This window comes from Vipera berus, assembly GCF_964194415.1.
Source record: "Vipera berus genome assembly, chromosome: 1".
NCBI lineage: Eukaryota > Metazoa > Chordata > Lepidosauria > Squamata > Viperidae > Vipera > Vipera berus.
Genome location: NC_138202.1, coordinates 253,257,546 through 253,280,131, shown reverse-complemented (window position 1 = coordinate 253,280,131; position 22,586 = coordinate 253,257,546). Strand labels below are relative to the sequence as shown.

General features: G+C 39.7%; 1 protein-coding gene across 1 annotated transcript in view; it reads right to left on the bottom strand.

The window, feature by feature from the left end:
• The window catches only part of SOBP (sine oculis binding protein homolog), a gene marked incomplete at its 3' end in the record, with an annotated part of 163,819 nt that overhangs the window by 125,777 nt on the left and 15,456 nt on the right, over nucleotides 1-22,586 (bottom strand). Inside the window, exon 2 of the mRNA XM_081329155.1 lies at nucleotides 13,932-14,070. Within this exon, the coding sequence (XP_081185281.1) occupies nucleotides 13,932-14,070 (139 nt within the window). The remainder of the gene's footprint in view (nucleotides 1-13,931; nucleotides 14,071-22,586) is intronic.

Below are 22,586 nucleotides of genomic sequence, written 5' to 3'. Positions count from 1 at the left end.
CTGTTTGGGGAGGTTTGGGCGCCTCCCCAAACCTCCCCAAACCTCGGCAGGTCTCCGTTCCTCCGCGCAGACCTGCCGACCTTTGGGGAGGTTTGGGCGCCTCCCCAAACCTCCCCAAACCTCGGCAGGTCTCCGTTCCTGTTTGGGGAGGTTTGGGCGCCTCCCCAAACCTCCCCAAACCTCGGCAGGTCTCCGTTCCTCCGCGCAGACCTGCCGACGTTTGGGGAGGTTTGGGGAGGCGCCCAAACCTCCCCAAAGGTCGGCAGGAAGAACGGAGACCTGCCGAGGTTTGGGGAGGTTTGGGGAGGCGCCCAAACCTCCCCAAAGGTCGGCAGGTCTGCGCGGAGGAACGGAGACCTGCCGAGGTTTGGGGACGTTTGGGGAGGCGCCCAAACCTCCCCAAACAGGAACGGAGACCTGCCGAGGTTTGGGGACGTTTGGGGAGGCGCCCAAACCTCCCCAAAGGTCGGCAGGTCTGCGCGGAGGAACGGAGACCTGCCGAGGTTTGGGGAGGTTTGGGGAGGCGCCCAAACCTCCCCAAACAGGAACGGAGACCTGCCGAGGTTTGGGGACGTTTGGGGAGGCGCCCAAACCTCCCCAAAGGTCGGCAGGTCTGCGCGGAGGAACGGAGACCTGCCGAGGTTTGGGGAGGTTTGGGGAGGCGCCCAAACCTCCCCAAACAGGAACGGAGACCTGCCGAGGTTTGGGGAGGTTTGGGGAGGCGCCCAAACCTCCCCAAAGGTCGGCAGGTCTGCGCGGAGGAACGGAGACCTGCCGAGGTTTGGGGAGGTTTGGGGAGGCGCCCAAACCTCCCCAAACAGGAACGGAGACCTGCCGAGGTTTGGGGACGTTTGGGGAGGCGCCCAAACCTCCCCAAAGGTCGGCAGGTCTGCGCGGAGGAACGGAGACCTGCCGAGGTTTGGGGACGTTTGGGGAGGCGCCCAAACCTCCCCAAAGGTCGGCAGGTCTGCGCGGAGGAACGGAGACCTGCCGAGGTTTGGGGAGGTTTGGGGAGGCGCCCAAACCTCCCCAAACAGGAACGGAGACCTGCCGAGGTTTGGGGACGTTTGGGGAGGCGCCCAAACCTCCCCAAAGGTCGGCAGGTCTGCGCGGAGGAACGGAGACCTGCCGAGGTTTGGGGAGGTTTGGGGAGGCGCCCAAACCTCCCCAAACAGGAACGGAGACCTGCCGAGGTTTGGGGAGGCGCCCAAACCTCCCCAAAGGTCGGCAGGAGGAACGGAGACCTGCCGAGGTTTGGGGAGGCGCCCAAACCTCCCCAAAGGTCGGCAGGAGGAACGGAGACCTGGGGAGGTTTGGGGAGGCGCCCAAACCTCCCCAAAGGTCGGCAGGAGGAACGGAGACCTGCCGAGGTTTGGGGAGGCGCCCAAACCTCCCCAAGGGTCGGCAGGAGGAACGGAGACCTGCCGAGGTTTGGGGAGGCGCCCAAACCTCCCCAAAGGTCGGCAGGAGGAACGGAGACCTGCCGAGGTTTGGGGAGGCGCCCAAACCTCCCCAAAGGTCGGCAGGAGGAACGGAGACCTGCCGAGGTTTGGGGAGGTTTGGGGAGGCGCCCAAACCTCCCCAAAGGTCGGCAGGAGGAACGGAGACCTGCCGAGGTTTGGGGAGGTTTGGGGAGGCGCCCAAACCTCCCCAAACGTCGGCAGGTCTGCGCGGAGGAACGGAGACCTGCCGAGGTTTGGGGAGGCGCCCAAACCTCCCCAAACGTCGGCAAGTCTCCGTTCCTCCGCGCCCTGCCTGCCTGCTTCTTTCCGCTGCGGAAAGAAGCAGGCAGGCAAGGCGCGGAGTTTGGGGAGGTGCGCGCACACCTCCCCAAACCTCCCCAAACTTCGGCAGGTCTCGGACGGCGGTGGCTTGGGAGAGGTGCGGGCGATCCCGGAAGCACCAAAGCCTCGGCCGCGCACAAGTCCTCGGTAAGTTTTTTTTGTTGACTGGAGTATAAGCCGAAGTGGAATTTTTCAGCCCAAAAAGTGGGCTGAAAAATTCGGCTTATACTCAAGTATATACGGTATTCAGCATTTGTGTTGATGTAGAACAGTCAACCAAATACTAAGAAACCTGTTTTCACGACTTAGCAAGTACACCAGTGCAATTTTCAAGCCTCCTAATTTGATTCATCCAGTCAGCAGTGATTAAATGCTGTAAAGGGGGAATCAGCATTTCCCAACTTGGGTGACCTTGTGATGTGTGGTCTTCAGTTCCTAAAATTCTTAGCAATGGCCATGCTGACTAGGAAATTCTAGGAGTTGTAATCCACATATCATAAGTTGCTCAGGATGAAAAACACTGCTGTTGATAAAACCTTTCATTTTGTTACTTGATTAAAATTAAACGTCTTGGAAATGACATGTATTTGATTCTCTAATATTAAAGAGTTCATAGCCTAATATTTAGAGAAGGGAGAAATTTCTATAAGAAGTCCAGGACAGTCATATTTTGCTAAAATGAAGAAGTTATTTAACAGTAGAGGAATGTGAAAAGGAAATTAAAAAGGAAAATCAAGAAAACAAGGATGGTTGGAGATTATTCAAAACTACAATAATAACTCAGGGCAGGAAAAGTGCAACCTAGTGCAAGAGATAACACGCCTGTATAATGAGTTGTGTCAAGAAAGCTATTAGAGAAGACTTGCCCTAATGGGGAGAAACAAAGGACTCAAATTTATAAAAACAAATCCTTGGAAAAGATTCTGAGCAGCATATTGTTCAGCATTAAAATCAGCAATTTACAAATATATCAGAAGCAAAAAAGCTGAGTACAGAGATGATTGAGATAAAGATATGTAAAGCAGAATTAAATGCAAATATTTTTTATAGTTTCCTTCACTGAGGAAGACACAGAATTATCTGATACCTGAACTGATGTTTTCACAAAGCTGAGTCAGATGAACTGTTGGAAACAGGGACAAGATGAGTTTTAGACCTTAATGACATGTGAATGACAAGACGGGTTCTAGACCTTAATGACAATGTGAAAAGAAACAAATCAGCAGATGTAAAAGCTATATATCTGAGTATCATATCTGATGCATACATTTCTGGTCTACCATATTACATTGGTAGACCAGCAATGTAATGTTTTGGTTGCATTTTGTTACATTTGTTACAAAATGTTACATTTCTGATCTACAATAAACAAACAAACAGGTCATACTAATATAATAAAGCTATCAGAACTAGAGTATAAAATTATGGATGACAGCATAAAAAATTCTAACCAGTATTAATGCAGATTTTCGTAGTCCCAATTTGGAATCTCAATAAACTTATATTACTAATTTTTGAAAAAGCGTTCCTGATAATTATAGGCCTAGCTAGTGCGTGTTCTGAATATATTGTGGAAATGTTGAAAAAAGAGCATGCACAAACCATCATCCATTCATATATTCATATATGTACTTGAAACCCCAAATCTGCCCCACTCTTCTGAACAGATGAAAGATTATCCCATTCTGTATGAAGGAAAACTCAGCAAAAAGATTACACATACACACATGTGAGCGCACGTACACACATTCCATTCAAACTCCACATAAACATTTCTGGAAAGAGGCTTTAACTGTCACTCACAAAACTCTCTCCACTATTAACAGAAACACACAATGAACAATCTTTTCTCTATTTCATACACAATCTCATTGCTAATTACAATATTTTTCAAGTGCTAAAATAGTATCCTACAGAAAGCCAGCACAGAGCCTTCTCAAAACTGGTAGTTTTAACAGTTGAACTGGAAGATGCATTAAAAGCGCTCTCTGATCAATCATAGTATTTGCTCATAGTAGCTGCCAAAGTGGTTGGTAATATTCTTAAGGACTGAGTTGTCTATGGACAACTATATTTTAAGAAGAGACAAGTGGTTAGCGGCAAAATAATTGTTCTAGGATCATGAGTTGCAACTTAGCACACAGCAATACCAGTTAAGAAACAAGGCAAAGAGCAGTTATAAATATTCAGTTTTCAGTGAAGGGTAATTGTGGTTTATCATACATACTGAACTTAGGTTAGGGTTTAATTGTCTGGAGTGTACATAATTCAGGAGCGTATTAATTCAAGCTAAAGTATCTGTCTCCAAATGATTAAAACAGCCACATCTTTTGCAAGTCTCATGCAGCTGCTTTAAAGGTCCTCAGCTGTATCTCCCTGTATGTTGAGAAAATGTGCTTGACAAGATTGGCAATGTGATCTATAGGCTGGAGCATTCTCTCCTATAAAATTACATTTAGGATTTTTTGGAGGGTCATGGTAGGGTTTATAATAATACTATGCCCAATAATTTTATCACAATAATGCAGAGTCATATGTGAGGTTGCACTGCTATCAATACAGGAACAAAAAATGGAAAGCATCATAAGCAAGGTAATTTTGCTCAATCCTCCTTTCAAATTTTATAAACTAACTGCTCCCATAGACTCAATTCTCCAGGAGATAATAGTCTATTATTTGTTCCAAGAAATGTATATATAATTAATAACCAATCAATGCAATATTTTACACTAATAATATAATTAAGTAATTAGTTGACAATTAAATATGAAACCATAACATACAGTATATGAATTTAGCACATTATTCAATTCAAACAGAAAAAGGCAAATAGTTCAAGGAAAAGTACATTGAATTCAAGCGAGGGAAAGATAAAACAGGAATTCAGAAAGTGACAAAGATTTCAAGCAGTTGTTCATTCTATATTTCAGCAATATCTTGTCACAACAAAGGCAGACAGAATTTTGGAGGTTTCCTGCCATGAAAAAAGAGAAAGAGAATTTGACAAGTGGTAAGCACCACTTGTCCTTTTTCACAAAAATTGCTTCACTTGCTAATGGGAAATAAATACAGTATACTGTTTTGGAATATATATATATTCCAAATATATGCATATTAAAAACCGTGCTGCCTAAGGATAAACAGTAACTCTACCCTACTCACAAAAGAAAAAAAACCACATATATGCAACAGCAGAACTTATCCAGCTTCCTGACCCAAACATATGGAGAAACAGCAAGGTCTTCAGTGCCTTGCAAAAGGCTAGCAAGAGCTGGAGCCATCCAGAAGGATGCTGTCCAACAGCGCAGGCTCTGACACCAAGAAGGCACTATTCCTGATCCAACAAGATGACCTTGTTTGATTGACACACCCTCTCTACAAGATCCAGTGGGTGATCAGAGACAATGGGAGAAAAGTAGTCCCACAGGTAGTCTGGCCCTATGCTATGTAGGGCTTCTAAGATTCTAGTCATCATCTTGAACTGCACTCAGAAGCCTAGTCCTGGAGCAGCAGGTAATATGGGTACCAAAAGCTGCCTGTTCCATTGCATTCTGGGTCAGGAAAATGTTAGACCAGGTGATCTGGTTGGGTTAATAGTAGTATTGTTTCTGGCTTGAAAAAAGGAATTGTCAACAACTAAGTGGCCCTGACAAGATTTTCCAAACTCCTTATTAACAAAAGAGGAAAAGTTGATAAGTCACTTAAAAGTGTAAGACTATTGCTCTGACTAAGGAAAGTAATGTCCTAGCAAGAGGCACAGGAGACTAGGAACACTGAAGTATGGATTTATCCTTTCCACATCTGTCACTGTTTCATTGAGACTCCTCAATAATGCAAATGAGAAAAGATGAGTAAGTTATATTTAAGTCTTTTTAATATTCTTTTAATATTACAGCTGCTGCATACTAAATTGTTATGCTGTATATACAGAAGGTCATGGAAGGGATTAGTGGGGACATCCCACACCCCACTTCTTTTCAAACTGCCATTTTTCCCCCAACAAGATATGCTAGTCAAGACTCCTAGTGCATAAGGACACCAGATTTGCTATAGGAGGAAACTGTTGCCTGTAATCAGTGCTTGTTAGCTTACCCATAGCATTACAGTTGCACAAACATTGAGCCAGTTTGGGAACACAATTTAAAGGATGGGAACAAATCCCCTAATACAATGGTGGCATGCTCTTATAGCATCACAGATTGTGGTTTACATTAACTCTTTCAAAGGATTCATTGGAGACTAAAGTAATTTCTTTCCTTCCCCAATTCTATTATATAGCCACAATTTTAAAAAAAAATTCTGCAGCCAATTACAATGAAACTGCTTCAATAAATAATCTATAAATCAAAATCAATGAAGACTATTCAGGCTAGATTTTCAATAATGATGGTGATGGTGCCAATGATAATTTTTTTATTGAAAAGTTTTACAGTAGATTTTAAACATAAATTGCCCCCACCTCCCCATAAAACCCACCCTTCCCTCCTCCTCTACCCCCCCCCAACTTCCCAGAGCTGAATACAGGGTATTGCATCTAACAAGCTTGAGCTAGAATATGCTAACTATCTATAAATACACTTTAAATCCTATCGCACTTTAACTCCCGTTAAGCATAACTAAACAATAATACATCTTATTAAATTCTAATACTCATTCATATGCTAAATAAAACTTTTTAGTCCCATATTTATTCAGAATGTAATCAATCCATCTTCTCGATTCCGAAATGTATCTTTGCTGCAATTAACCTTTCAAATATACTGAAATTTTTACCATTTCTACTAAGTTTGAAACTTTTAAAGTCCACTCTTCTATAATAGGCAGATCCTCCTTCTTCCAATATTACGATACCCAAAGTCTTGCTATTCTATAACAATACTATCTGTAATAATGTCCAACAGAAATAACTGCAAAGAAAACCTTATCTTTTTCTTAAATATCTTCTACGTATTCCACCAAATTTTAATTCAAAAATCCCTTTGCTCTTATAGGTGCATATATTCCAATTAAAAGTATTTTCTTCCCTTCTATTAAGCTTTGTCGCCATCTTTTGCAGCTTGAAGCTTTCGGAACATATCTTGCAGATCCATAAACACCTGCCTCTTTGGTCTCACTCCTCCCACTGGTTCGGTATTAGTAGATTCTTGAGCTGTGATTTTAGAATACTGTTTCTGTTGTTCCTGTTGTCGTTCCTTTCGTCTGGTTGCAGCCCGTGTCATTATTTGATCCTTTGGCTCTTCTAATAGTACCAGGGGCTGCGCAGTTTCCAAAGTTTGCTGTGCTTCTTTTACAATCAGCAAGGTTATTTCTTCACCATACTGTATTCCTTCCATTTGAGGCTGTCACGCTCCTTCTTCCTTTCCTCTTTTGAATTCTGGGAGTGGCGGTGAATCTACTTTCAGTACATTACAATAAAAATCTCTTGCCTTCAGGACTGTATTAAGGCGATATCTTGTACCTGCATAGTTCACCACCATCCCAGTTGGTATCTCCCATTTGAACTGGATCTGTCATTTTTTAAATTCATCTACCAAGAAACCAAACTCTTTCCTTTTTCTTAAAATTCTTGATGGAATTTCTTTCAAAATTAGGACCTCTTGATCAGCCACTTTAAATCTGTTATTATAAAAAGCTTGAATGATCGCATTTCTAATCGTTCTCTTTGTAAAATAAACAATCACATCTCTTGGTAGTTTTCTTTGCCTGGCAATCCAAGAGTTGACACGAAATATTCTATCTATTTCCCTTATAAAATCTTCAGCTCGCCATCCCAATATAGGTGCCAGGGCCTTTGCGAATGTCTCTTCCAAATTTCCTTGTGGGTTTTCTTTCAGACCTCTTATCCTCAAAGCAAACTCCATGTCTCTATATTGTATCATTACCACCTCATCATCAATCTTATCCATTTTATTCTCAACTTCACATATTTTAGCTTCCAATATCAAATTATTTTGGTTAATTTCTTCCACACGTTCATCCAAACGCTCAATACAAACTGCCAACCCCTGGCATGCCAGTAAAATATCCTTTCTTATTTCCCTCACTAATGAGCTCCGCAATTTGCTCAGATTGAAGTTTTAACGCCTCTTGTAAGTCTTTTAATGTTAATGTTGATGAGGATGGTGCGGGGGATGGCATCAAGGTCTGAAATACAGATTGTTGTTGAGCTGGTGATGCCCCGCACTTCTGGAAACAGGAGCTCTAGGCGGTTTAGAAGCCATTTTAACACTCATTAACTTTCGTTTCTCACTTTCACTTTTTCACCCAGTCCTTAAACAAATCACAGTTCAACTTAGAAACCCAGGTTGCAACTTTGTTGCTTTTCTTTTAAATCTCTGAATCTTGTAAATCTCTTTTGCACCAGCTTCAAATGTTTTTTAAAAAAGTCTTTTACAGCTTTTAAAAGTTCATTCCGGCGCCATCTTCCTCCCATTTCTTTTAAATTAAACTCTGGAGAAGAAAAAACAATAACTCCCCAGAGTTAAAGATCTTGAACTTGCAATTTCAGAATTCTCCTGCTCAGCTCTGCCTGCATCCGAGTAATCCAAAGTTCAATATTGAATGCAGGGATGGTTGCAGCGTCCTGCTCTGTTTTAAAGCCTTAAAACAGAGGAGTCCCTGAGTCCGGAGTTGAATTCAGGCTCCGAGGGAGCTCTCACCCTTCGCTCCCCAGACTAATCATTCTGGGGATCTAGGGGAGCTCTACCTCTACCTGAATGCTCACCCCCCCTTTTCCGAAGGGGGGGGGTTTCCCAAACCGCGAAACAGCTGATTGTTGCTGTTTTCGCAATTTGAATGGAACGGGGCTGACGGTCAAAAATGACCGCCATCGACGGAGCCTTGCCACCCGGAAGTCGGTGCCAATGATAACTGAAGCAGAAATATAATTGAAAATATATATGTACAGACAGCAAATAACTTCCCCTTGCTGTAGTTCAAATAAAAAATAAAAATAGCAGCAATATAAGGTTTCTTCTGGTGGTGAAAGGAAAGTCCGATGCTGTAAAGATTTTTTCTCCATAGGAACCTGGAATGTAAGATCCATGAATCAAGGAAAACTGGACGTGGTCAAACAAGAGATGACAAGACTGAACATTGACATCTTAGGTATCAGCGAACTAAAATGGACAGGAATGGGTGAATTTAATTCAGATGACCATCAGGTATACTACTGTGGGCAAGAATCCTTCAGAAGAAATGGAGTAGCCTTCATAGTCAATAAAAGAGTAGGAAAAGCAATACTGGGATACAATCCTCAAAATGACAGAATGATCTCAGTTCGAATCCAAGGCAAACCATTCAATATCACAGTAGTCCAAGTCTATGCCCCAACCACCAGTGCTGAAGAGGATGAAATTGACCAGTTCTATGAAGCACTACAGCACCTTATAGAACTAACACCAAAAAATGATGTTCTTATCATCATGGGGGATTGGAATGCTAAAGTAGGAAGCCAAAAGATAACTGGAATAACAGGGAAGTTTGGCCTTGGAGTGCAAAATGAAGCAGGGCACAGGCTGATAGAATTCTGTCAAGAGAATACGATGGTCATAGCAAACACTCTTTTCCAACAACCCAAGAGACGGCTCTACACATGGACATCACCAGATGGTCAACACAGAAATCAGATTGACTATATGCTCTGCAGCCAAAGATGGAGAAGCTCTATACAGTCAGTAAAAACAAGACCAGGAGCTGACTGTGGCTCAGACCATGAGCTTCTCCTTGCAAAGTTTAGGCTTAAACTGAAGAAAGTAGGGAAAAGCACTAGGCCAGTCAGGTATGAATTAAATCATATCCCTGTTGAATATACAGTAGAGGTGACAAATAGATTTAAGGAATTAGATCTGATAGACAGAGTGCCTGAAGAACTATGGACGGAGGTTCGTGACATTGTACAACAGGTAGCAACCAAAACCATCCCAAAGAAAAAGAAATGCAAGAAAGCAAAATGGCTGTCTGAGGAAGCTTTGCAAATAGCTGAGGAAAGGAGGGAAGCGAAAGGCAAGGGAGAAAAAGAAAGATACACCCAATTGAATGCAGAATTCCAGAGAATAGCTAGAAGAGATAAGAATGCCTTCTTAAATGAACAGTGCAAAGAAATAGAAGAAAACAATAGAATAGGGAGGACCAGAGATATTTTCAAGAAAATTGGAGAAATGAAGGGAACGTTTAATGCAAAAATGGGCATGATAAAGGACCAAAATGGCAGGGACCTAACAGAGGCAGAAGAGATTAAGAAGAGGTGGCAAAATTACACAGAAGAACTATACAAGAATGAGCTTAACGTCCCTGATAAGCACAATGAGGTGGTCACTGACCTTGAGCCAGACATCCTAGAATGTGAAGTGAAGTGGGCCTTAGAAAAGCTGAGCAACAACAAAGCTAGTGGAGGTGACAGTATTCCAGCTGAGCTATTCAAAATCTTAAAAGACAATGCAGTAATTTGCCAGCAAATTTGGAAAACTCAACAATGGCCACAGGATTGGAAAAGATCAGTTTACATTCCAATTCCAAAGAAAGGCACTGCCAAAGAATGTTCAAACTATCGCACCATTGCACTCATTTCTCATGCTAGTAAAGTCATGCTTAAAATCCTACAAGCTAGACTTCAGCAGTATGTGGATCGAGAACTACCAGAAGTGCAGGCAGGATTTCGAAGAGGCAGAGGAACTAGAGATCAAATTGCCAACATACGCTGGATCATGGAGAAAGCTAGGGAGTTCCAGAAAAACATCTACTTCTGCTTCATTGACTATGCTAAAGCCTTTGATTGTGTGGATCACAACAAACTGTGGCAAGTTCTTAAAGAGATGGGAGTACCAGACCATCTTATTTGTCTCTTGAGAAACGTATATGCGGGTCAAGAAGCAACAGTGAGAACTGGACACAGAACCACCGATTGGTTCAAAATTGGGAAAGGAGTCCGGCAAGGCTGTATACTGTCGCCCTGCCTATTTAACTTATATGCAGAGCACATCATGAGAAAGGCAGGGCTAGATGAATCAAAAGTTGGAATTAAGATTGCCGGAAGAAATATCAACAACCTAAGATACGCAGATGATACCACTCTAATGGCAGAAAGTGAAGAAGAACTAAAGAGCCTCTTGTTGCAGGTGAAGAAGGAGAGTGCAAAACTTGGGTTGAAACTTAACATTAAGAAAACCAAGATCATGGCATCTGGCCCTCTCAATTCCTGGCAAATAGATGGGGAAGAAATGGAGGTAGTGACAGATTTTATTTTCCTGGGCTCCAAGATCACTGCAGATGGGGACTGTAGCCAAGAAATTAAAAGACGCTTGCTCCTGGGGAGGAAAGCCATGGCAAATCTAGACAGCACACTAAAAAGCAGAGACATCACCCTGTCAACAAAAGTGCGTATAGTCAAGGCTATGGTCTTCCCAGTTGCAATGTATGGCAGTGAAAGTTGGACCATAAGAAAGGCTGAGCGCCAAAGAATTGAGGCCTTTGAACTGTGGTGCTGGAGAAGACTCCTGCGAGTCCCTTGGACTGCAAGGCGATCAAACCGGTCAGTCCTAGAGGAGATCAATCCTGACTGCTCTTTAGAAGGCCAGATCCTGAAGCTAAAACTCAAGTACTTTGGCCACCTAATGAGAAGGAAGGACTCCCTGGAGAAGAGCCTAATGCTGGGGAAGATCGAGGGCAAGAGAAGAAGGGGACGACAGAGAATGAGGTGGCTGGATGGAGTCACTGAAGCAGTAGGCGTGAGCTTAAATGGACTCCAGAAGATGGTAGAGGACAGGAAGGCCTGGAGGAATGTTGTCCATAGGGTCGCGATGGGTCGGACACGACTTCGCAGCTAACAACAACAAAGGTTTCTTCTCCACCTATTATAATCCTTCTTCCAATATTAGTGGCTATTGTTTTAAAGAGGGAAAGACTAGACTTATTAGCATTATATATGTAATAGATACAGAAGCCCACAGCTTAAAGACCCAGGGTCACATACATCCCACAAAAGCCTTGAATTGCAGCCCCCAAAGATCTCCAGAAATAGTTACCACTGAAACTTCATTTTTAATGGGTCCGAAAGAGGAAATTAATTTCATGACTAGACAATATTCTAAAATTATTTAAGGCATCATACTAGAAACCAGGAGACCATGAATTCTAGCCCTACCTTAAGCACAAAGCCAGCTGGAAGACCCTGGGCCAGTCACTATCTCTCAACTCTAGAAAGGAAGCAATGGCAAACCACTTCTCAAAACCTTGCCAAGAAAACTGCAGAGATTTGCCCAGTCTCCAATAATTCAGACGTGATTAAATGGAAGAAAACAAAACAAAACAAAACAAAAAACAAATGTACTTTTTGTCTTCTTCTATCCAGTATTGGGAGTAGGCATTTCTCCCTCACTGAAAATTATTCAATAATTAAATGCACCCTTAAACTGTGAATTCTGTTATTGTGAATAAATCACTCCATCTCTCCCATAAGTAAACATCTATCTACATTTCAAATAAAAAATAAACACTCACAAACAGCTAAGAAGAAAACAGTTTCCCCTCTCAAAACTGTTCCAGATAACCACCTTCAAAATTCCAGACATCCAAACTGACATTCAAAGGAAATTCAATTCAGTTCTACTTCTACAATTTAAGATATTAGGACAAAGTGGGTTTCAAAGGAGGTGCATTAGTAGGGCTGAGCCAAAACTAAACAAATTATATTGTGGCTTAGTGCAATACTTGAATCCAATTAATATCCTATATATGTCGATTTCAAGTATTATTTCTCCCTCCTTTCCTCTGCCCTCCTTGACCCATCACACTATTAGCAAGTTGGAGTGTTTCAGGTGAAACTGGTTTATTCAGATCTTACTTTAGGTGTTACTAGAAGCTTTTCCATTCTTCCAAAAGTGTTTCAAGTTGAGTACTAAGCAAGAATGAGGTCATACAAGGCTGGAACTTTGTCAGAATGATTAAAACAGCACCATAATGCTATTCATATTCTGAACTCAGAACAAAGCATGTTAAACTTGAAACGAAGAACATTAATAAACAATTTAAATATACTTTCTCCACCAACACATTTCATGTCCATACACATTAGATTACCATATGGCACTAGGGCAAGGTTTGTTTTAAATTTGTATGCTTTGATTTGTATGCTTTGATTTTTAATTCCCTGTAAACCGCCCTGAGTCCTCAGGGAAAGGGCGGTATACAAATGCAAATATTAAATTAAATTAAATTATTAAATTAAATTAAATTAAATTAAATTAAATTAAATTAAATTAAATTAAATTAAATTAAATATAATTGATTGAACACGTGATAGTACCCTAATTTAGAAAAAGTGAGTTCATGGATTACATTAAATCAAAATGACACAAACCGCATTGTTTTAATGCAGAGCATGACTTTTGGCCAGTAACTCTGCGTCGACCCACTTCACAGGGTTGTTGTTGTGGGGAAAACAGGAGAAAGAATAATTATTAGGTATGTTCACCGCCTTGAGTTATTCATAATAATAATTATATGATATAGCATGGGAGAAGTTGCAAGAAGTTATGTATGGAAAAGCCCAAACATGAATAGAAAGCTGTAACAAAGTGAGACTTATAGCTGAGCAAAATGTGGGGCTATGAGCTACTGTATTACTGTATTGCAGAAGAGAAAGCTCTGAAGGCAAAGGATTGTGATCTACAGATGAAAACCTGAATATAACTGTTACCTATAAGTCTGTTTTCAACTGATAATGACCTCTGACTGCTGTGTTGTGACATGGACAATTTCACTGCAGTGATCTAAATTAAGGGGGGGGGTTGCAGATGGTGTTGCAGGTTTCTAAGTAAAAGTTTAGCCACAACTGATTTTTCTTCTTCTTCTGAGGAACAAAAGAGAGATGGGTTGGCTTCTTCTCTCCTGTTTTTGTCACCACTCGCTGGAAATATAGTTTCTTGGAGCTGGTTATATGAGGAAGAAAAATTACTGTTGTGTTGCAGACCCATTTGACTAATCTTTGCTCCTCCTTTTATGCGCTGGAAGACACCATCATGAACACATACGAGCTCATCTTTTAAGACTCTAAGTAGAATTCCACCTAGTCCTAGGTGAATTTGGGAAGTTCTTATGGCTAATCCTGTTTAGCAGGAACAAACAAACAAACCTTAAACGATATTTTACCTTTGAGAACAGAAATGTGCTGTCGGCTCTCCCCGTCTGCAGAGTAATTCCTGAATTCAATATCTTCTCCATCTTTTAATTCAACCTTATCGTAACCATACCAGCCAAGGAGCTCATTCATAGTGTTTTCTGCAAAATTCTGTAAGAGAAGAATTACCTACTTATTTATGCAATCAATAATCATTTAGAACCAAAAGAATGAATACATAAATCAAAATCTATTTTGCACTGTACCGTGAAATAGCAGCTTTGTCCCACCTACTCTAGACTAATGTTCATTTATCAAGTCACATACATAGAATGTAAACCATTTAAATCTTTGAATGACATATGTAATTATGACAGGTTTGCATGAATTTGTAATTTAAAGAAAAATATGAGAGGGTAGAGAGCTATTTATCATTCTTTGCACATGAATTGATAGTCAGCAATATATTTAACACATATTTTTCATAAAACTTTATATTCTGTGCTTCTATAAAGTGTTTAAAGCACACCAGGAGAGCAACAGAAGAACTGGAATTGTTTCTCAGGCACTAGTCAGTCAATCTCACTAGATTACAGCAATTCAAATTAATATACAGGCCACCACTTCAAGCAAAAATTCATTTAAGCCAAATCCAATAAAATAGAAATGCAGATAATTATAGAAAATAATTCAGACATATTTCAGATTGTGTTAGAAACCACTAATTCCCATTCTCATATATTGTTCTTCCAGAGTAGTCTCAGCTATTTCTTTTCTATTTGGTAAACATTATGGGGCTCCGTGTTGCCAGCTTGTCTTGCTTTTTTACAAAACTTTTTTTTATCTTTTAGATGGACTTTCCCACTTCCACCCTAACTATAAATAGTTTCTTTATTCAGTAAACTAATATACTGTTTTCTTTTCACTTGCACAAATGCACTTTCCCACTTTCTTCCCATCTGCAATTGGCAATTAACACAGACCTTTCAACACTGAAATGGTACGATCATGAAATCAATGCCCTAATTAGTAATTAGAAAGTGGAGCTGCCCTCTGGTACCCCAGAAAGCAGGAGCCTTGGGCTGAACCTCTCCCCCTTCTATCAACACAAAATCAAAGAAAAGAAAAGCCATACTTTTCTGCTGAAATATACTATTGATCAACAACCTGGTGGTTTCTGCTGCAGATTGAAGATCCTTACCCGAAATAAAGAATAATTTTTGCAAACAAATCTACCACTACCAAAATGTCATTCAAACTCTCAATACCCAGTAATAACATTCAAAGAGACAGTTAGTCCCAAGATCTTTTCAAAGAGGAAATTCAGTGTAAAAAGTCAGTTGGCTTAGGTAAAAATCTGGCATGATGGCAGATATGACAAAAGGAAACATGTCTTTGTATTTTCTTTGATGTGAGTGAGGCTACCAAAAATCCCAAAGGTGTTTAGTTTTGAACTGCCAGGATGTCCTACACCAGCCTTCCATCCTTCCGAGGTAGGTAAAATGAGGACCCAGGTTGTTGGGGGCAATAAGCTGACTTTGTAATAATGCCGCTTGAGGTGTGTGTGAAAGCCCTAATAAGCAGGCATATACACAGAATGAAGGCTACTGCTAAGCTAGTAAGCCACCCTGAGTCTTCGGAGAAGGGCGGGATATAAATGGAATTAAAATTAAAAAAAAAATATTTTTGTGACCGAATTTCAAGACTTCTTCCCTGACAGAAAAAGAAAGTACAGATACGGTACAGAGGAGTGATTCCCTATTTCAAGAAAAGGCGAAGGAATTAACAGGAGTTATCCTAATATTTATTTAGCTGAACCCATATGGGTATTTTTCTCTCTGCAAGTATTCATTAAAGTCAGGAATGTGCCCCCCCCCCACTCCCAAGGTCTCAGTAATCAAAGTTAGTTTGTGTTTGCATGAGAGAGGCAAAACTGTTAGATTTAAGATTCTGGCTATTCCAAATTCTAATCTATAGCTATTCCAAATTCCAAAAATATTTTCAATGCTGGAAGCATCCTTTTTTGGCCAAGAGCTCCTTTTTTAAAAAAAAGAAAACATATTTCCATTCAGCAAGTAAAAAAAAATTCTGGAATGAAAGACATAGTGTCCTAGATCTTTCCCTCCATCAGTAGTACCCTGTAGAACAAATGCTTGTGGTGCAAAGTCCAAGGTATTTGTTTGCATCATAGAAGGACAACTGAAGACTACACTGCACAGCAGGACCTGGGAGGCAAAAGCTACAGTATTTCAGATCCTGGAATCTGAAGTGTCCATGTAAATTGAATCTATTTCTTTATAAGCTGATCGAGAAATCTGGTGTGTTCTGCACAATCAGATATAAACTGCTTGTAAAAGCTATACATTCCCCCAAAACATGTCTATGGAGATTCTCAGTCATCCAGATCATGGCTGTCATAATGGTGCTTTTCAAAAGGCAACTGAATTTTCTTTATTTTTCCTTGAAGACATTTCACTTCTCATCCAAGAATCTTCTTTAGTTCTTCATTTCTGAACTGAAGAAGCTTCTTGGATAAGAATCAAAATGTCTTTAAGGAAAAATAAAGGTGCCTTTTGAAAAAGCAACTTTGGAACTCCCAAAACATGGTAGATCTTTGGCATTCCCTGTGCCTTGCCAGGCAAGGTAGAAAACACATTCATATGGCCCATTTAAATGCTTTCTGAAGGAATTCCATAGCCCAACTAGTCCAATGTAAGGAGAACAAAAGCACATTTCTCCAACTTGATGTATAGCTTGCATACAAAGTAATTCAGAACATTTCTACATGTTCAGTATGGGCCACCAAAATGTCTGAAAAAATTAAAATATAAATATAAAATATAAATATAAAATTAAATTAAATATAAAATTCAGATCTCTGAAAATACTTCAGTCAATGAATGTCATAAAGTTAAAGGACAATTCAAAAGGTCAAGAGACATCACTATGTACTTAAACTTTTTGTAATGCATATCAAAATCAAACTGTAAACCTCTCTCAAAACCGGTTTAATTAAAAATGCTCACCTACTGTAATAGTTCCAGGAAACCAGACATAAATGGAAGCTGCCACTGATCTGTAACAATTACAGAGTTCAAAAACTCTGACACATTCAAAGTGCCATCTTTTTTCTCAAGGAAAAAAAAAACTAAGAAAAGGAGGTAGAGGAGGAGGATTTCTGAACTCTTGTTACAGATTGTCATTAATATTCCCTTTAAACAAATCAACTCTATTTTGCAGGAATCTAACCTCTAGGAACCAAGGGATAGTGTAATGACAGTAATAATGAGGAAGAAATATATATGTCACTTTCTTTCAAAAAAACACCAATGAAGATGGAGTATTTTTCTAATAAATCAAAAGGAATAGCTTTTGAATAGAGGTAATTTGAATGACAAAATTTAAAGTGCTTGCAAATAGTGTCAAGTGTCAATAATTTCTACCCACTAGGTAGACTTGACATAGAAATCAACTCTACAGGAAAGCTAAAAGTACGGTATGTTTATTGAAACTGGCTATAATAACAGACCCTTGCCAATTTGATTGTGAGGTCTCCCCTCATCCTTCTTACAGTTCAATTAATTAGGGAGGTATCGGTCTCTGCCACTTCCAAATACTATCTCGCTGTGGACTTTAAAATGTTTCAGCCCTTCTGCCTATGTAACAGTTCCTGCATATCTCCATCAAGGTTATCTTTCTTGCTATGTACAATTTGTGATCTTGACCCATCTGGTCCATTTCACTGGTCCACTATGATCCCAGTGAATGACAGAATTATGAATTTGTAGCTAGTCCACCCCATGAAGAGGAGATTAAATAAAACTGCAGTGTTTCTAAATGGTCTTCAGTGATGAAATGAAGAGAAGCAGTAAAACAGAGTTTGGACACAAAACACAAATGTCTTCCATCTATGGTTTCAATGTGTACTGATACTGAATATTCTACTGTCTCATATTCACGGTACAACAGTCTTATCAATAAAATCAGTCATCTCTCCTGTTTCCAATACAGGCAGTACTCAACTTACATTTGTTTAGTGACAATTCCAAATTAACTTAATACCATTTTTCAGTCTTATGACCGTGGCAGCATCACATGATCAAAATTCAGACATGTATTTGGCATGTATTTATGATGGTATCAGTGTCCCAGGGTCATGTCATGACCTTTTGCAACTTTCCGCCAAGCAGTGTCTATGGGGAAATCTGATTCACTTAACAACCGTATTACCAACAATTGCAGTGATTCACTTAAGAACTGTGGCAAGAAAGATCATAAAATGGGGGCAAAACTCACTTAACAACTGTCTATCTTAGCAACAGAGATTTTGGGCTCAGTGGTGGTCATAGGTCCAGGACTATCTATAATGCAAAAAGTTATATAATAGACCCAACCTGAAAGCACAGAATAATAGGATGTATAAAACAGACTGTTGTTTTTTTCCATCTTAGGTCCTGGTAGCCTAAGGCCTCCACCTGTTCTAAACTCTTGAAAGGGAAAATGTTTTTGTTTGCTGAACTCTCAGCTGGAGGCAATTTGGACTTTTATTAACAACATAATCTTTGATTCTACAGATAAAAACTTCATAGTCATTTTCTGTAATAAATTAAAGATAAAATATTGATACAAACTAAGTAAAATATAAAAAACAAAGGAAAGAAAAAGGTAAGTACAGAGCAATAGGAAAAAAAATAAGGTAAAAAGATATATAAAAGATGACTCCCCCCCCTCCTCCAGGCAACAATGAACAATTTCCACAACTTAACACCTTCTCCAATATTTTAATAAGAAAAAAGATACATTCTTCCCATACATCATCCTTTATAAAAAGTTAAATTATAAAACTTTCATTTACTTCTAATCTGCAAAGGGCAGAAATAGTAACATATTATATATTTACATTGATCTAATAAATCAATTCTGTATTCCAACTTACCATTTTTTTCTAAGAAATCAAACAAAAGAAATCTGTCCCCATTTATAAACATATTTGAAGCGTCATTATTCAGCCCTGGTCAAAAAGAAATTCCATTAATAGCTATCAGAAACCAAAACATATATATTAACCCTAATCAAATAAGTCCATTTTGAATTCCTTCTGTTTACTTTTCTTAATATTTAATCCCATCAAATAAAGTCCCACAAGATGATTACTTCTCAATTTCTCTTTGTTCCCTCTCAGGAATAACTTAATTAACACGTCCCTTTTGTAAATCCAAGATAAGGCAGCTTTCAAGTAACTCTTCTGGTTCATTATTTGTATGTCTCCTTTAATTATTAAAACATCAGCTGGTTTTATTTGTAAATCCATTGTACCGACTTTTTCTATATCCTTATTTTCGGCATTATAGCCAATTTAGGGGATAAAAGTTTAACAAGGCCAACCGGTGCAAATGATCAGCATTTTTTCCCCAATATCATTACATGCACAAAATCTCTCAAGATCATAAGATGATATGAGATTTCAGTAACCACTTAAGAGATTTGGATAATATTTTAAAGTATTATATCTTTTAAGTTAACGGGATGCATTTTAGTTGCTGGCTGATGCTGTGTGGATGCTGTCTTGTATCGCTTGTTCCAGACTGCAGTCAAATTGGAAGCACCTGCTAAATACTCCTAAAATATTACTTAGATGGAAAATGCAACAGCGTCTGAAAAAAAATGAGATATGTTTAGATCCTTTTTACTTTGTGCTCCTGTATTTGGCTTTGACCCTTCTAGCAAATTAGTTTGCTATAAAAATTATAATTGAAAATGACTATGTCAGTAGTCAGTAGAAAGTCCACCTATGTCCAAAATTTGTGTTATATTTCTTTAGATAATTAACTATTTTTTTTTCTTTAACTGCCTCCTTGTTTAATAATGAGAAATGTATTATTATAAAATGAGTAAAGGTAACTATCAATTACAGCCTAAAGTTAACTGTAGTATTTGGAAAACATTCTGCGTCCTAAAGCTATATAGAATGGATTAAATAAAATTAGTCTTACATCATGTCTGATTATTTAACGTTATAGTTCATGTTATTTCTACTATACAATGTGTTGAAAACATTGTTCTACTGCTAACTTCAGCTTTGTTGCTGCAGAGATCTTAAATATTTGCCAAATATTAGCTCATGAGTAGTCTCATTGAATTTACTGGCAGTATTTCGTTTCTTAATGTAAAACATATGTTTAGGAAAACTGCATGACCAAGGCTATAGTTACTGAAGGATTAAACTTACATAAACCTCTAAAAAACAGATGTGTAAAATAAATACAAGCTCTTTATAACCTTTCATTATCATGTTTAGAGATAGATACATTAATAGGTACTTCTTCAGTAGGTGGCATGATTATTCTTTGATGTGTGACTGTCCAGTGGAAAATCTTACCTAACATTCTTACTAGATTCAATTCTCTCCTACAGTTGTAAGGCTCCGTCCCACTCAGTTAGGAAGGCACGGCTGATGTAGCAGTTAAATGTTTTCAGCTAATATTTATTGCCCTCGCCTTCTTTTCTTCCCCTCAATGAGTATTTGTAATCCCACCCAAAATGGAAATTGGACCTCAGACAAAATAGTTTTGAAGGAAACTGTATGTCGACCCACTCAGGTAAACCAGACAGAAAAAATGAACAGACGAGCTAATTTTACTTTATTGTAAGGCTACAGTAACAGTACCTTATCACTGTTATACACTGCCAGAGTCATGTTTTTGAGACGGGTGGCTATATAAATAAACAAAATCTTGTAAGTCTGAAAGTACAAATCTCCCACTGTCACTTTGAACTGCCTGTTCAATTAGGGTAAGTCTCTCCTAAATTTCTTTCTCTCACTGTGGGCTCCTCCCTCTCTTGTCTTATTGGTTCCTAGGCAGCATCTCTTCCATTTATCCCTCAGCATCATTCCCTCATAAAATCAAACTCTATCAGCACTCTATCTGATTATTCACTGCACCTAGAAATAAGTCTCTATGGGTTAAATTTCTTCCTGCATCCTGGAGAGTTTCATCCCATAACCTGGCAGAGAGTCCACAGATTCCTTTTTTTTTCCCCACAAGGAACTTCACAAGCCTCCAGCATAACCTGCCTTGCTATTTATCCCCCCCCCGGGGAAGGGTTTTCTTGCTTATGGATTTCTTTAACTGGCACTGATAAGGTTCCTCCACACAGCCATGTTTCTCCCATTGTCGAGATGGGAGGAAACTAAGCCAATGTGAAGACCACTGCCCCATGGCCTACTTTTTTTGTGTGCCTCAAAATGACTCCAATAGTACTGCTGCCTTCACAGAATATCATTTGGGCCATTTTCAGGGCAGCTGTTGGTTCCCTTTTTCCAAGCCAGCACTGGAAAAAAGCAATTCCATGTATGCAGACTCCAGGAGGTTATCCTGCTGAAATAGAAACTCTTCTTCCAGGGGCTGGACATTACATCATGTTTCTTTAAACAGCTGATCAAATTAAGGAGTTGTTTTGGCTGGGGGTAGTACAATACAATCATTTAAAAATCCTCCTCTAACCGTTTTTTATATTTTAAAACATATGGTTGTTGTTTTTTATATGCAAGTTTAAAGGACCATCTGATTTTCCCTGATGGAAGTCATGCTGAATTGATGTGGGCTTAGATATCATGTTAATTTCCCTGTTTTTTCTGTTTTTTGCTGTTGTCAGGATGTTTTTGCTTACCAGTGGATATTGACCTCCCAGTAGACCTCCATTTGGTATTTACATGAGGTCAATATTCCCATCTCTGAACCCCAGAAGAGGAAGAATAAAAGAGCCTTGGTGGAGCAGTGGGCTAATGCCTCCTTAAGTAACACCAGCTGCCTGCAATTAGTGCAGGTTTGAGTCCCACCAGGCTCAAGGTTGACTCAGCCTTCCATCCTTCCGAGGTAGGTAAAATGAGGACCCAGATTGTTGGGGGCAATAAGCTGACTTTGTAAAAATGCCGCTTGGGGGGGGGCGCGAAAGCCCTAATAAGCAGGCATATGCATAGAATGAAGGCTATTGCTAAGCACATTGATTTGTGCTTCTTAGATTGTAAGCCGCCCTGAGTCTTCGGAGAAGGGCGGGATATAAATGGGATTTAAAAAAAAGAATAAAATATTTGTGCTGAGAAGTATTCAGTCTCTCTGGAAGTCTTAGTATACATGGCTATGGAGGTCCATAAGCTGGAGGAGAGGGCAGTATTACAGCAGTCCTCCCAGGCAGTGGTGGGATACAAATATGTAAACAACTGGTTCTCTATGTGGATGCCACTTCCGAAAGTCCATTCTGGGCCTAGGCAACAAAAAAATAGCTACTGGTTCTGGCGAAGTGGTGCGAACCGGCTGAATCCCACCACTGCTCCCAGGCCATTTGGTGCCCAGTAAATTGTTCACTTCCAGAGGACCTTCTTCTTTTCACTACTAGAATGTCCAGATGGGAAGTCTTCTGCCATAATAGCAAGGAAACCACTAATTTCCTTCCAGAATCTCTTGAACAAGCTTCAATCTACTTCAGCAGAAGCGTGGCAATGGAGATTATGTTGTCAAGACATACAGTTAAGGAAAAGCAAATGTGTCTCTTTGTGCTACAACAAGCAGACTATGTGGATAAGTCCATGGATTTACATTATCAGAGATTGAAATAATTGGTCTTCAAGTGAAATAACATACCAGAAATTTTGAGAAGCTTGCATTGGACTGTACCAATTGTCAAGT